General features: G+C 44.6%; 1 protein-coding gene across 3 annotated transcripts in view; it reads left to right on the top strand.

The window, feature by feature from the left end:
- Positions 1 to 7,875: 7,875 nt before the first annotated feature.
- The window catches only part of pde10a (phosphodiesterase 10A), a 31,563-nt gene continuing 23,683 nt past the window's right edge, over positions 7,876 to 15,755 (top strand). For 2 of the 3 annotated variants that reach the window (XM_070840755.1, XM_070840754.1), the window contains exon 1: positions 7,876 to 8,095. In XM_070840755.1, the coding sequence (XP_070696856.1) occupies positions 8,032 to 8,095 (64 nt within the window). In that variant the 5' untranslated portion in view covers positions 7,876 to 8,031. The remainder of the gene's footprint in view (positions 8,096 to 15,755) is intronic. The other variant, XM_070840756.1, reaches the window with a different exon arrangement.

Raw genomic sequence — 15,755 nt, 5'->3', positions numbered from 1 at the left:
GCCTATACACCAGACACCCAATCAGGGCTTAGAGGTAGCTGTCAATCAGATACCTAATCGATCAGAACGGACCCTGGAACCTTCATCAGTGTGATAAGAAGTACCTAAAATGGCAGAAACCATCTTTGGGAAAATTTTATTTAATCTGTACTTTGATATTTTTTTAGTTTGGCCCATGTGCGAACATGGAGGGGGTGGGTTCATGCCCTACACTGCAGAGGACGATCCAGATGTTTTGGCTTCTTTTTGGGGAGCTGTTTTGTCGTTCATCTCTACAGACTAGTCTCTACAGTCTATGGTGGAGCAGTAACAGGACATACTGTCTAATGATGAGACTCTATTCTGTACCTGTGCTGATGTACTTGATTCAGTCCTTTTAAACCGGGTTATTCAGATCACATCTGCACGTCTGCTTACTTGATCGATACATTTGGTGCCAGAGACAAAGACCTCCTGTGTGTCTTGCTCGGGCTTGACTGACTGAACCTTTGTGGGGACTTCAGCTGTAGATATGATCCATTTAGTTTAGATTACTACTAGAGGACCTCGGTGGCACGTTGTAGCCTTTGAGAAAGATCACTTAAACAAACTGTCCCTGCAAGATGTACATGGGAGGGAGACCAGTCAAACAGCTTCTCTGCTGAATTAGACTCTGGTGTTGGGTTGGATTATTCAGACAGTCCGTCTGCATGTTGCCCGCTGACCAGACGAGCAGTGTAATCATTTTTGTCCTTTACCTCTGGAGCACCGTTGGCAGAAGGCGGTAGTAGCGATGGAGGGTACCCAGCTCTGCCGGTGAAGGGACCCTGACAGCGTCTTAGAGGCCGCTTGTCGTACAGTTGATGCTGGATGTGCAGAAGCCTGCCTTCCTTCCCTGCTGCAGTTATGGGTCTAAGATATCTGCAGAGGAAGCAGAGCAGACAGCAGAATCCATATCACATAATGCACCATAATGGAAAGAACAGTCAGTTAATCAGCTCCACCCCGAATGAAAGTTAGGACCTTCTTCCTCCTCAGGTTCCCAGAGCATGCTGTTACTAGTCAGTGAGTCCATGAAAGGCAGCCGTCACCATATCAGCCGGTGTCCTGCTGACTCTGGATGCACAAACAGGCAGCTGAGGAGCCATGTTGTATTAGTGGACACGTCCCTTTGGGGAAACAACGTGTAATCCTTGCTGTGTAATCTACAAAGTGCTTCCTTTGATGCTGCAATGCTGACAAAAAAAATCAATCTTTAATGGTTCAGTGGTGCTGGACTGGAGGTCCTCCAACATGCCGGCAGCTGTTAGGACCTCATATCCACTGAGAAGATGCTCCAGTCTCAAGTTCAGGTGGGCTGCTGCCTGGAGCTGGAGAGATGCAAGTAGACCTCGTGGTCCTCATGAGGCAGACGTTACCCCAGTTGATCTGCAGCTGAACAAACCAGCTACCAGAGAATGGATTATTTTGGCCTTTTTCTCATTAGCGTTGGCTGTGGTACTGAAAGGAGGTGGAGCCTCACCAATAGATTTAACATGCACATTTGGCTCTCATTGAGGGCTTGGCTCCAGACTCAGCTTTATTACAACAAGGAGGAAACCATCAAAGCTTCTGTTGCACAATCGAAAGATTTCTAAGAATCATTTGGTTTAATAGAAAATCGCTCTGGTTCAGCTTAACAAGTGTTTCCCTCTTTAGACGACCACAGGAAATGAAGGTTAAACCAGTTGAGAGCAGCTTCTACTTGCCCCACCCACCGTCCTCTCTGCTCACTGCAGTCAAGAGCAGCACAAACACTTACAGTGGACCCACATCTGACACTTTTCATAGATTCATAATTCTTCTGGTCTGGACGGACACACCAGTCTCCTGACTGATGCACGTCCCACATCCTCCTGGCAATAAACATCATGACTTTGATAATCCATCAATTTCAAGATGAACTTTCTCACTAACTTCAGCAGAAGCAGGAGGCATCGTGGTAACATCACACCACTTCATAGGCTGAGAGAAGAATAATCTACAGAGGGATGCAGGGAGCAGCCCTCCCTCCTCAGGCGCTCCCTTTTGGTCTTAGTTTTTCCGTAAGAAACAACTGCCATTGATTTATTTAACAAGCTACAAGTTAATGATCGAAATACCAGATCTGAGCAGAGTGACTAAGTGAGGCGTTGGTTATTCCTCTTTGATATAATGACTTTATGATTATTGTAAATATTATTTAACGGGTGAATTGTGGCAAACATTATAGATCCAGTTCCTTATCAGAAGGCTGCTATCCACTTTTGAATAGAAATCCAAATATGGACAAGAGGACAATGTTCAGTGTACAACCTCAGTTTATTTTGTGATTTATTCAAAATATAACAATATTTCATTTATATGTATTTATTCTTGCCTTTGTGATATCTAAACACACACACACGTATATTATTTTTATATATAGATATATATAGACTTCAGATACGTCAATGCGATAATCATTGTAGGATTCATGTGAAAGAGGAGCAGGACCAGAGCAGCACATACAGTTTGTGGCTGCAGACACACAAACACTAACTATGTTACATAATGTGCCGTAGACAATCTCAGAAAAGGTGAGACAAGGAGAACAAGAGAGAACAATGAGATTAATGGCTCTGATGTCCCAGTGATGTCTTAGAAGACGAATAAAAAACAGAAAGGGGTTCAGAACACCGAGCGGTAAACAAAGATGTCATCTTTTCTCCCGGGACTGTGAGGACGTCTGAGCGAGCAACAAACCTTTCCTCTGGGTCCGTCTAATATACCACAGTCTGACAGTAGCTATTCAAAATGGCAGTTATTAAGACGACAGTGGGCAGGTAATGATGTGCTCTGATTTGTATATCCATTAACTTAAATTATGCACCTATCTCACATTTGTCCTAATGGATCACAGTGCAATGACGTCCATTGACGTCACGTTTCAGATGATCCGCATTGCAGTCACATGCAAATTTGTGCATGCCAGGCTTTGTGTAAATGTGGAACTCCTTTTTTTATTATTGCATTTTCCAACAAATAAGAGTAAACAGAGGCAGTAATATGCTCATTGGCTGTTGAACTAGTTGCGAGCCAAGCTGTGAAGATGTGCATAACTCCCTCAGCCCCCCAGGGACCCTGTATTTTCATGGGCCTGCCTCTGACGTCAATGCTCCGGCTGTCCTGTGGATTGTCAGAACAGACTATTCAGTTGGGGGGAGGGGACTGGAAGTCTCTGTGGTGTGTGTCTGCCGCATGTGATGTGTGTGTGTGTGTGCCTACGTGGATGCTCCTATGTGTATATGTGTTCATGTTAGCGTCCACTTGCATGTGATCTGTAAATGTTTCACTTACATCTAGGGCGTGTGTGTGTGTGTGTGGAGCTTGTACAGTGCCTTGAATCTAAAGTCATCAGGAGGATGTTTGCTAAAAACAGCCGAGAAGGGGGGAACAGTTAAGCATGGCTGCCGACGGCTCCACTCTTCAGTCAGCTGTTGATCCTCCACCATCCGCCATAGGAACCTCCTGCATGTCACACACACATCTCATGTTAAGACAGATGAGATTTCAGCGGCTTTCATCATCACCTTTTTGATTTCCATAAGTTTCTCTGTAGCAGACATGCCATCCTTTCACAGATGGATGTGGGATTTGGTGGCAGGATGATGTTGACAGAGAAAAGAGTGCACGCTGCCTGTCCACACCGATACAGATCAAACCGGAGAGAGCCCTGGCGGACATCTTGAGGTTTTCTTGGGTCTGTGCTGCTTGGTTCATTTATTCCAACTGTACCCACATAAATAAATAAAAACACACTGTGATGCAGATTTAACCACAAAATCCATCTGCTGACCCGTCTGTCGACCTGTGATCTGCCCTCTACTGTAAATATATATTTCATTATCTTCAGCGCAGCACAGTCAGCCCGCACCACTGCTTGAATGTAGTAAAATGTATTTACTCGAGTACTGTACTATTACTTTCCTTGAGCATTTACAACTTTAATATTGTTTTACTCCAATCATTTGACAGCTACAGTAATTAGATACTTAGCAAATTAAGATTTTACATACAAAACATAAGATGATCTTATGAAATGATACACTTATAGATTAAATTAAGATAAACGATAATATAAACTATAACTATATGTAGATAGATAGATAGATATGTGAAGGACACTTTTGGAGATCAGAACAACCTGAAGATGTTGTGTTCTTCTCAGGCATCCTTCCAAAACGACCCCCCCACAACACCTGAACACGAGCCTGACTCACATTACTGCTGCACAAAGTCAAGAACCTCGGCTCTCTTTCGTTCTTTGGCTCAGTGGGTTTGAGCTTCGTGCTGGTAACTCGGCACAGTCTGTCGCTGAGCCACAGCTCAAAGATGGTGGGTTGGTTCTTCTGTGACGGGCACACATATCAGATTATTTCATTTATTCATTGCTGTTGAAACAGAAATGGCTCTAAAATAAGTTGCAGACCCTGAAAACAGTTATGAGTCGCTGCCCTTTGTAAAATCATCTCCACCTTTAGCCTGAGTTTGGAGCTAATGTACTTTTCCTTTAGTTGCCCACTGGAGATGTCAGGCGGCGGCCCGGCACCCAATAATGTGTCCTTAACAAAGCACAGCTCAACTTTGCACATTTAAAGCAGAAAACATCTGACGGCTCGAGATTTTCTGGAGTCGTTCTGTTGTTGTTTGTATCTTTGAGACTCCCATGTGTCATTTATGTTTTAAGTAGTTTTACTTTAGTACAGTTCAGGTTTTTTAGAATCTGAGCCGGTTATTTAGGTATATCTCTCACCAAGTGGATTAAGCTAAACACAGTTGAAATATCTGTTTGATTTGACAGGTCAAGCCGGTCAGTTACTTCCTGTTATGTAATAATTATTCAAACATAACAGCGTTTGCTCTGCTGCCTCAGAGAGCCATGGATCAGAGGGGTTCACCGGCGGGTCACAGACAGAGTTGTGGCATCCCTTGTGATCTACCGCATTTCCCTACAACTTCTTCATCCATAACCGTCTCACATAAGCTCATAAACTTCCAGTCATGAACTTTGCAGGGAACGTTTTAGAGCATTTGTTTTCTATCTAAATTTCCATGCATAAGCTAGTTTAAGTGCAGGGAGGAAGCACAGAGGTGAGCCCTGAGAGGGCTGACAGAGCTCAGAATAACTCCGAATAAAATATCTTTAATTCGAAGGATTAAAGCCACGAAAATAGGAGGATTTTTAAGATCAAAATGGTATCTAACGGATATCCACAAATAAACAGCTGACAGTGTGTTGCATGTTTAGTGTTTCACTGTTATTTCAAATGAACAGATGCGCTCTGCTGCGATACCTTCAGCAGCATTCAAAGGCAGCGTCCTGCGTGTGATAAATAAACGTCACCATTTGTGTCTTCACTCTCAGATGGAGGGAAAAGTGAGTTTGTCGGAGTGAATCCATTATGTTATACGTGACCTCTGAATGGACCAGCTGCTCCTGAGTGAAGGAATGCCAGTGATTGATAGCGCACATGCTGACGTAACCCTCCACAGCTCCCACACCTCTCTCTCACTCCACATGATCGGTATGAAATGCCGCGGCCGTGATGGAGCCTGGCACACTTTCTGCTGTATCATGTTGCCGACTCGGAGCCGTTTAGCTGCCCTGTGAGCGCTGATAACACAAGGACACGTCTACAAAGGTTGTAGAGATAGGGAGCGCACTTCATTTGAAACTCCATGTGGGATCCTCACTTAAACTGTTCACACAGAGGAGGAGAAAAAATAAAAAATAAGACTAGCTATTTAAAATCAAAGACTATTTAAGAAACCATTCACATTCTAGGTGAATCAGAGATGTGGATTTGGAGTCGAATGGATTAGAGTTGACTTGCATGAAAAAAGGAGGAGCTGAAACTGTGTGAAAGTACGACTACTATTGATGATGTGCTGGAATCAATCACAGCAGTGATCTGTATGGAGACAAGAGGGGGGTAATTGTTAGCTGTGTGTATAAAGCAGAAGATATTTAAAGATAAAATGGAGGAAATGTTTAACACTGTTCAGACAGTGAATGTTTATTTGGGGAGATTTCTGTTTAGTTTTGTTAAATCCAAATAAACACCAAAAAGATTGTGAGTTCATTGATGGACGATATGAGTTTAACAGCCCGGATAGATAATATGAGAGTGACCTGTTCTGTTTTCAGTCCACCCTCTGACCCATTGACTTCCACTAAACTCTGTGGTTTAACAGCTTTGTGGAGCCAAACGGCTCCTCTGGATCTGTGAATCCATCCTCCGTAGTTCTGTCTGCAGATTGCCCTCTGCAGAATATAACGTGTTCATCTGGTTGACCTGAATTTGAGGTTAATTAGATTATTTTCATTATCATCACTATGGGGCTGGATATTATTACTGCAGGATTAGAACTCTGTGATTCCAGCGAGCGAGTTTAAATATTTCTGCTCCGCTGCAGTAACTCAGTAACAACATCAGACCTTTGCTACCGGAGCGAACCACACTGATGTGTTTTATCGTGCCGATTCACGGAGATCTTTACAATTATAATTTATGTAAATGCAGTTAGGAGTGAGCCTGGTGACGTAAATCATGTGGATCCACTCCTTTCTCTGCAGACATCTGAGGTCAGGAGCTGAAATATCAACAGTGATCCTGAAAGAGGCACAAAGACGAATCTGATTTCTTTCAGACACAAGAACCTCGTGTAAAATCCCAGACTCGATAAGACACGGATTAAACCGAGGTATGATCAGTATTTAGACGGGCCGCTCACTCTCACACAGACACACTGTGCTTCTGTGTTTTCTGTCCATTAAATCAGCTCCTCTGCTGTTTTCACCTGTCGGACCGTGTGTGTGAACTGATCTGAGTGCAGGTGACGGTTGGATTCATATAATCTGGTTTGGTTAACCCCCATCCTCACCCAGATTAGACTGTCTGTAGCTCCGGGGAGGTCAGAGGTCAGCCTCGGCCCTGGCACCTCCAGGGCGACCAACCAACCCGGTGGCTGCCTTGCTGAGAGGCTCTTTGGCAGGAGAGGGAGGAGATGCCCCTGTTGCCCCCTGTTGCCCCCCTGTTGCCCCCCTGCTCTGTCTCCGTCCTTTCAGGAAGCAGCAGCGTGTCTCCGGGGAGCGCTGGGCACGAGGCTCGGCCCCCTTCACGCAGCCACATTCAGGAACAGGAACAGCAGCTCAGCAGCGTCAAGAGTGCGCTTCCCAGACGCGTCAAAGGCGCAAAGACACCGGAAACACGGGCGGTTTGCCTTTCAAATTAAAACAAACGTGTTGGTTTGTGGGGGGAAAAAACAGTGGATGAAAGAAATCTTTAGAAAAATATCAGTTATTTGTCTTTTTTCTTTGTGAATTTGTCCCGTTAAGATGCATCAATAATGTTTAGCCTCAGCTTTACGTTCTTATATGGAGTGTTTTCCTCCTGTTGTCTTATTTATCATGTGTGTTCATTTGATCTCAGACTCAGAGAAACACACGAAGAATGTTCTAACGGGAAATAATCTCTTTTCTATTCTTGATAAATGATCATGATGTTCAGTTCATTCAGTGTTTGGGCTTTTATCGTGAACACTGCAGAGGAAGCTGTGTGTGAATAATGTGTGTGACTTGACACTGGCGCGCTCCTGTGTGTGTGTGTGTGTGTGTGTGTGTGTGTGTGTGTGTGTGTGTGTGTGTGTGTTTACTCCCATTTCTCTGTGTCTATGCGTCGTCGTCTCCGCTCCCCCAGTCTGCTGCTGCTGCACATCCACAGCGGAGCCACCACGCCGAGGAGGCGGGCCGACTGTAGCTACACCTCGGCCAGCGGTGCTGGGTCATAGCGCTGGTGGAGGGGGGGTGGGGGGGTAGCGCTCTGCTCTTCTTGCCCTTCCTAAACCGTGAACAGCCCGAAGCACTGAGGACACCATCACCTCATCGCAGCACTGGAATAGTTTTGGTTTTTGCCCAGACGCACCAAGTTGCAGCTGCAGAGGCGCACTTTTCTCCGTGGCTCCTCTCTCCCTCTGCGCTCACAGTCCGAAATGGAAGATGGTCCGTCTTCAACAAGCTGTTTCAGAAGGTTAACGGACTGTTTCCTGGGTGCAAGTAGGTATTTTTGACAAATATTTTCGCTGAATTTTACGCAGAAATATAAAGAAGATTCGGCTCTCGGCTGCAGGGCAGTGAATCGTGGACATATCTTGGTCCTGCAGACGCACGTTATTTGCCCATGTGTCTGCCCAACTTTATGAATGACAGATTGATAGCCGCTGTGGATGGGTGGGGGCTCCGCCGGAGCCAGCCGGGACCGCGATCCGGAAAACGCAGCGTGTCTCCGCGGTGCTTTTTGATCAAACATGCAGAGTCCGTGTGGGTCCGGTCCGTGAAGGGGACAGTCCGCCGTGCTGCAGAGAGGCTGAGCATCCACAGCTAGTGTCACACTGAGGGCACCGAGTGGAGGCAAATACATCTAAAAAACAGTTCAGGGTTCATATTAATTTAGAATAATTATTACAATATACTAACTTGTATTTTTACATACACATCACAATATTCATACTTTTTTTTTTTTTTTTCTTGGCTGTCGTGAATGTTCAGTCTAAATTCACTGTTGCTTTATGACACTTATGTCTTCAGCATATTTTTTTTAAAATAAATAAATAAAGCACAATATGTCAGCTGCAGCTATCATCCACAATTTTGCATATTTTAATTTTTTTTTTTAAATTAAATATATTCAGAATTTAGTGCCAATGTAAGAAAACACATGCAGAAGGTTTAGTGAATGCATTTGTAATTTTTAGTGAATATCCTCTGCCAGTAATACATTTATATTCCCTTAGCTTGTCTTTAAATTTACAGTCCATAGTTTGGCATTTTAACTGCAACTGAGTTTTTGTAATTTCGCTGTGAGAACTTGTGATGTAAGAATTATTGTAATTCATCAGCATAACTGAGAATAACTTTCTCTCTCGGCGAGCCACATGAAGACCTCTGTCAGCCGCTCCAGTCGTTTCAGTGGCACCTTAAGTGACCTTTAGTGGCAACCCCGTAATAACCAGTTAGCATTTGGGGCCTGGGATACCGACTGATGCCAAAGTACACACATAGCAGCAAACTGCAGTCATGGAATGTATTATTGAGGTACTGTATGTAGGTATCCCGCCCTCACGCTGACCAAAAAAGGACAAGAATTTCAGATTTCACAAAGCTTCAGACTGAGCGCCTTAAAGTTTCATCTGAGCAGGAAGATTCAGCTGTTTCAGCCCATTTTTAACACCATAAACAAGTCATTGGCTTCATCACCGACTGTTCGCCTCCACTGGTGCTGTAATTGTCATTACATGTGAGTTTACAGCTCACGTCTATTCCGCTCCTTTTTTTAATTTTTTTTTTTTTTTCTCCAAATGTACAGCTGTCAATTAATCTGGGCTAAATGTGGGATTAACTTGACACGCTGTTTGCCTTCTCACTGCATGTTTTCCTGTGATTGGTTTGGGAATAATTTGATTCTACTGCAGCCAAGCCTGTGTGACAGTCACACAAACACACACTTCTGAAGTCATTATCTGCTCTGCGTGCTTTTACACGGACGACTTTCTCCGAATATTAGGCGTGTGATAGATGGACCCAGAGGAGCGGAGGGCTGCTTTTGTGGTAAAGAGTGCTGTTTTGTTTTCTGGCAACTGTTGGCATGTTTATCCTGCTGCCATTGTTTGTCCTCTCTGAAGTGGGACTAGTTGCTGGACTGTCCTGCAAATCCAGTCCTCCCTGGAGAAACAGAGTCCGGTTTGTAAAGACAACATGTTGGCTCGCTCCCTCCCTGGCTGTTAGTCCTGGCACGCTGGAGCTGTCTGCAGCCTCACGTTGCCGGGACCTATACGTGAACACGTGTGTTTGGGAGCATTGTTCGTGGATAGTTCTGGTCAGTATCGGAGGTCAGTCTGGGTCAGCCCTAATGTGATCTCTCAGGCATTTTCAAACCCAATTGCTCGTCGACGAATTGCTTAACTCGGTGAAGAAGGCTGCATTGTCAGGCAGGAAGTGCTCACGCTGGACATTTCCTGCCCCACAGCATGCCCTCTGTCTCCCTCTCTCTCTCAGTGAACACTCCTCTCAGCACACTCACTGGAGGTATGAAAACATAAACTGCCCGATATGATCGGAATATGACAATTTAAAGCGTGATTGAAATTTGATTTGGCTAAATAATTCCAGACCGAGCTGAGCGCGTGCCAAATGGTTTGTGATCTGCCTTTAGTGTTTATTTTAACTCTCAGGAAACTCAGGCCAAAGAAAAGTAGCTTGTTACGCAGTTTGAACCCTTTTTTTTTATATATATATCAAGATCCGTGCAGGCCTGGATCTGTGCCAGGGCACAGTGCACGAAACAGATGACGTTCTCCTCAAAGCGTCCGTTGACCCCTCGTCAGCTTGTCGTGGGTTGGTATCTGAGGGGATGGGAAAAGGCCACATGCATGTAGATTTCTTTACAACTTGTCCTTGTGTCAAGGCTCATAAAAGAACACGGCACCGGAGAAGATGCAAAGATCTGTGGTTCTCATTACGGGGTCCCCACTGGCTCCTCTGTGGAGCGGCTGCAGAGTTCAGCATCAGTCCAGATGTGGAGCGGGGAACATGACCCCCGATCACTGATGTGGCTCTTTTTTAGCTCGGGGCGGGATGCTGTCTCCGAGGCAGCGGCTCCAGCTGTACTGTGGAGGCTCACAATCAGCTCTGTTTCCGGCTGTGTGATCTAGCTCCTCTGGCTGCGGTTCAGCTTCCCTTCACCGGAGGGAAATGCACGAGAAAGTTCTGAGTTTATGACTTGAGCTGAAGGTTGACCCTGCTGTGTGTGTGTGTGTAACTGCAGTTGGAGTGTTGCAGCCTGCCTGTGGCCACACTATTAGGCTGAGGATCAAGGGACATGCCTTATCTACATCTCCTTTCGCCATTTATAGCCCTTACCCTTTACGTCTAATGACCTGGACCATGGAAGTGGAAATAATGCAAATTACATTTCCATGGAAATCTCTCTCTCTCTCTCTCTCTCTCTCTCTCTTGAGTGTGAGGTGTGAGCGTGCATGTTTGTGCAGCGGTGGTTGTTTTCACCATGTGGGGGTGTGTCTGTGGAAGTGATGGGACTGCAGTTAAAGTCCAGGGTGAAACTGCGTTTTCTTCATTTGACACCTTTCCACTGAGTGGTGCATTGATTTAGCCGCACCGGTCACCTCAACCTGAGCTGCTGTGGAATGCGGGTGAGTGTGTTCACCTGCACACGGACACACGTGCACCCCCCCCCCGGCTCCCTGGCACGGGCTGGGTGAATAAATGAGGTGAGCTTTGGGAGAGGATTCAAAGCGTTCGCTCCTTTTCTCTCTGTGCTGCTCCCTGAACGTCAGCGTTGGCCGCTGTGCTCCAGCCCTCCCATAGATAAGATAAGAACCACATGCTCTTCCCACCTCCTGGCAAGGGAGTCCCAGGCGGACCTGCTGACGCACGCACCCCGCAGCCCCCCTCCCTTTCCTGCCTCAGCCTCATGTCAGGAAAGTGAAAAGTAGTACCTTGGCAGCTTGCCCTTGACTCTCTGCCAGAAGGAGTGCGCTTCAAGAGAAGTGGTCTTTTCCCTTTTTCTCTCATGTGCATTTTTCATCAGTGTGTTGCAGAGGAGGAACATCTTGCTCACTAAACAGCGGCACTGCCGGGCTCGGCCTCTGCTGCTGACTCTGCCGCTCCACATCATCTGACAGCAGCGCTGAAGACTCACATTCAGGCTCTGACACACAGCGGCTCGCTGCTTCACCAGTGATGGAGATAGGGTGGAGCTGCCTGTTGTTCTCAGCAGCTCTTAAAATGTTCCTTTCTCTGCATTTGTGAGTTTATTGTTTCCATTAAAGCCTCGTTGTCTGTTTGGCAGTCCCCCTGCAGGAATGTGCAGCCTTACAGAGCAACAATTACAAACTTAAACTCTCATCTTATATTCAGATCTTCTTTGATAACCTTCTCCCTCTACTGTAGCGTAACCACCTCATCAGCTCTCAGCAGAGAGGCCTTGTTAAACAGCCATTACCCCCAAGTTGTGTAATGTCTGCCCCCCCCACCAACAGTTCTCATTTACCAAACCGCTTTTAACCATTAACTTAACCATCTCTACCCTCACATCTGAAACTAACCGTTTCATTTATGCAGCTTTTTGGGAAACACTTTTACTTGAATGAAGCTGACAAATGAAATTCAGGGCAAAAGGTTTTTCAGTGTTGTTAAACGTCACACACATCTATACACCAAATACTTTCCTCTACTAAGACATTTATAGATGATGTTATGATTGTCACAGATTTCTGTTGCTAATCATCCTTTCCCAGCAGACGTACCTGCCTTTTATATTTGATTTTGACTTATTGTTTTAAGCCAAACAATCATTCTTTCCTAAACCTAACCAAACTGTGACCGAAAAATTAAAATAATAAAAGAAAACTGAGGAATATAAGTTGAATAAATTAATTTGAATTACTTTTGGTTTCATGAACCAATACAAACCTGAAACCATTCAGCCCTCACACTCATGTGCAGATATCTGAATAATGGCTGGCTATATGCTTTTTATAAACTTTTATCATCCATTTAATCATCTATGATTTTTAAAATGATGATGTGTGTGTTCAGAGATGAGCTCCGTCGCACCTGAAACCACGATAATCACTGACGTCCTGGCGAACGCTGGCACGCCACTTCCACAAGGTGAGAAGTTCAAGCAGTGGACGCTGAAAGTCTTCAGCGCTGTCACAAAGATGAATCTGTGATAAACATCATCACTTCACTTGAGCTCCAGTGAGTCCTTGCGGCGCTGCCTTGGGTGAGAAGTATACCTTGTGATATGTGGATGAGTTTTCTCTCAACACAGAAGCTTTTTATTGAGAAACAAGCTGAGCTCAGAAGTCTTCAAGTTGAAAAGAGATAAAATGAAATAAAAGAGGAAGTCGATCAGCAGTTGAAGACGTGCAGTTACAATCACCGTCTCTGCTCCTCAGCTCTCAGACGAAGGCTGAAGTTATGACATGAAGAGCGAGAGGCTGAGCTGGCCTCCATCAAACAGTGTGAATGATAAAACACGGTGGATACAGAGAGAGAAATGAGGCCACGCTTCGCAGGGCTTTCTTTTCTCTGCCTACCCGCTGAAGGGCGTCACAAAGACTCTGGGGTTTTCCATCTAAATGGTGACCTGCAAAAGTATCTTATTAGTACTCGTGATTCATATTATATCTGATATCTCACAACTGACTCGTATCAGGTTTCAACTTTACTTTAAAACCGCAATACGAGTAAAAAAAAAAAGCCCGTTTTATTATACTGTGGAGTGAATTACTTACAGTTCGCAGCATCTCTACAAGCCATTTACTTTTCCATATAAAATCAGACCATGCCTAATTGATTTCCTTAATAAAAATGCCTATAAACTTGAATTGTAATTCCCAAGAATGCACTATTTGGAAGCTTTTTCAGCATGTTTTAATGCCTGGAATTCCATATTAATACCACAAACTCGTGCTGGCACATGAACCTATAGATATCTAGCCCGTCGTCGACTGTGAACGCAGTCCCTGTCGAACAGGAGCGTGTTCGCACTGAAAGCTGGATGTGAGAGGCAGACAGACTGTGACTGGTTCGGCCGTCCCTTCCCAGTCCCAGGGTGTGGTGTGTTGTAGTCAAGATAAGTGTTATGCAACAATACCTCACTGCATGAACTCAGGCTTCAGTTTTTACACAGGAAACCCAAGTGTGAGTCAGGCACCAAAATCTCTGCCAACTGCGCTTCAGCTGCTCACAAACATGCTGCACAACAAACTGCTTCCCGTTTAAACGTCACGTATAAATGTCTGGATGAGCAGTTTGATGCTATACGTCTACTCCACGACATCTCAGAGGGAAACACTGTAGAAAATACAACACAATGTGAAGCACTACACTAGCGGTTCCCAACTGGTTTGGCTTTTCACGCCTTGAACGAGCAGGGACTACAGGGGGGCCCTCGTCACGATCCAGATGTGGAGAGAGTTCCCCTTTAGACCTCGTTATTCTATTTCCTCGACGAGTGTTTCTCATGTGGATTCTCCAGTTGTTGGATCTCTGTAGATGAAGGAGTATTGTTCTGACCTGCTCTGTATGGAAAGCAGAGATCAGTTTTGTTGTGAATTGTGAATAAAAGTTTGGACTTTTTAGGGTTTTTTTTGTAGATAAAGTAGCTCCATCTCCAGCAGCAGCATCAGTATTAAGTATTAAGTATTGTTATTTAGTTTGTACGGTTTGGTGTTTGTGTGTTCGACCTGTGAGACAGCTGGTGCTTATCTTAATGACACCATTGTCTGCAGCAGCTTTGGCCCCCGCAGGAAGGAACATTTTACTGATGTTTGATGAAATAAGAAAATCAGAAAAAACTCCGGTCAAGCCTTTGCTACCACAGCAGCCTCTGTCTCCTGATTGTGTGAGCACATGTGGTTCCCGGTGGGGTTAACCACTCCGGTCCACGGCATGTGGGACAGATCTGGCTGCACCTTTGATTAGCCGTCACAGTCGCAGGCCCGGGACACTGACGCATATCCCACCGCTCTGAGTGTCACTGCGGTCGCATTAGGTTGAGCCGCGGCTCGAAAGATTTAAGAAGGAATCACAGGGAAAGTCTGTAAGGTCGGCAGAAAGTAGCAGGAATGTTCAGAAAAAAGTGCCATCAATCACCATGGTGCAGTAATATAGTGGCTGTTGGGTCAAACCAGTCATTCCTCTGGCTTCTCCTTCCAGAGCCGCTAATAGAGATGGATGATATTTACATTTTTGACTTTTTCCAACAAGTGATTTCTTCTTCTAAACTGGTACAGATTAATACATTTACTGCGTCTCCGTTGCCACTGGAGGGTTTTACCTGAACTGTTGGTATCTTGTTTAATTTAAAGTGACTATACTCAGTGGAAGAAATGATTTCAGCAAAACGCTGAAAACATGTAACACTGGTTTAACAGTTTCAAACGTCTTTGCTTATACATTTACTCAGAGAAAGTCGACCCTTGAGGGCTTTCCTGTCATGTGCACTGCCCTTCGCTAATGCAGCATAATAGGCATCACACTGTAAGCACCACCATAACAAAGTTTAAAGGATATGTCTGGTAACGGTCTTTACTTTTCTTATTGGGTTTGATGTTTTCATGCTCTTTTACAATAAGGACCTGATCCCACTAAGAACTACTAAGCCTCGTGTATTATTCCTCGAGCTCCTTTGCTGATAAACGCACATCACTCCGTTACAGCAATCCCAGAAACACTGTCCTACTGTCTGGACTAATCTCTACAGCACCAAGTGTGTGTTAATCCGCAGCTGAATATAGACCCAAGGAAAAGCACTATTAACTCCTGTTTGGATGATGTTTGATAAAAACTACAGTGCCCAGCTGTTGTAGGACAGTATTTTACCTTTTTATCTTAGAATAAAAGCAAATATTATCTTATAAATATATATATATTTAATATAATCTGTTTTAGATTTATGTCTTCAGTAGGAACAAACGTTGGGGAGGGTGAATGTAGAGAGAGACGTCTTTTTATGTGATTTACTGACAATAACTAAAATGTAGAATACAGAGTAGATACTGATGAGTCCACAGATAAATATATTCTGATTATGTATGTTAGTAAAAAGCGTTGCTGTCATTTTCTCAATATCAGTTGAGGAAACTGTCCAGGGTTGAGTTGGACGTATGAAACAGACAGTGGCTCT

Source organism: Pempheris klunzingeri, chromosome 12 (genome assembly GCF_042242105.1).
Source record: "Pempheris klunzingeri isolate RE-2024b chromosome 12, fPemKlu1.hap1, whole genome shotgun sequence".
Taxonomy (NCBI): domain Eukaryota; kingdom Metazoa; phylum Chordata; class Actinopteri; order Acropomatiformes; family Pempheridae; genus Pempheris; species Pempheris klunzingeri.
This window is presented reverse-complemented; position numbering and strand designations above follow the sequence as displayed.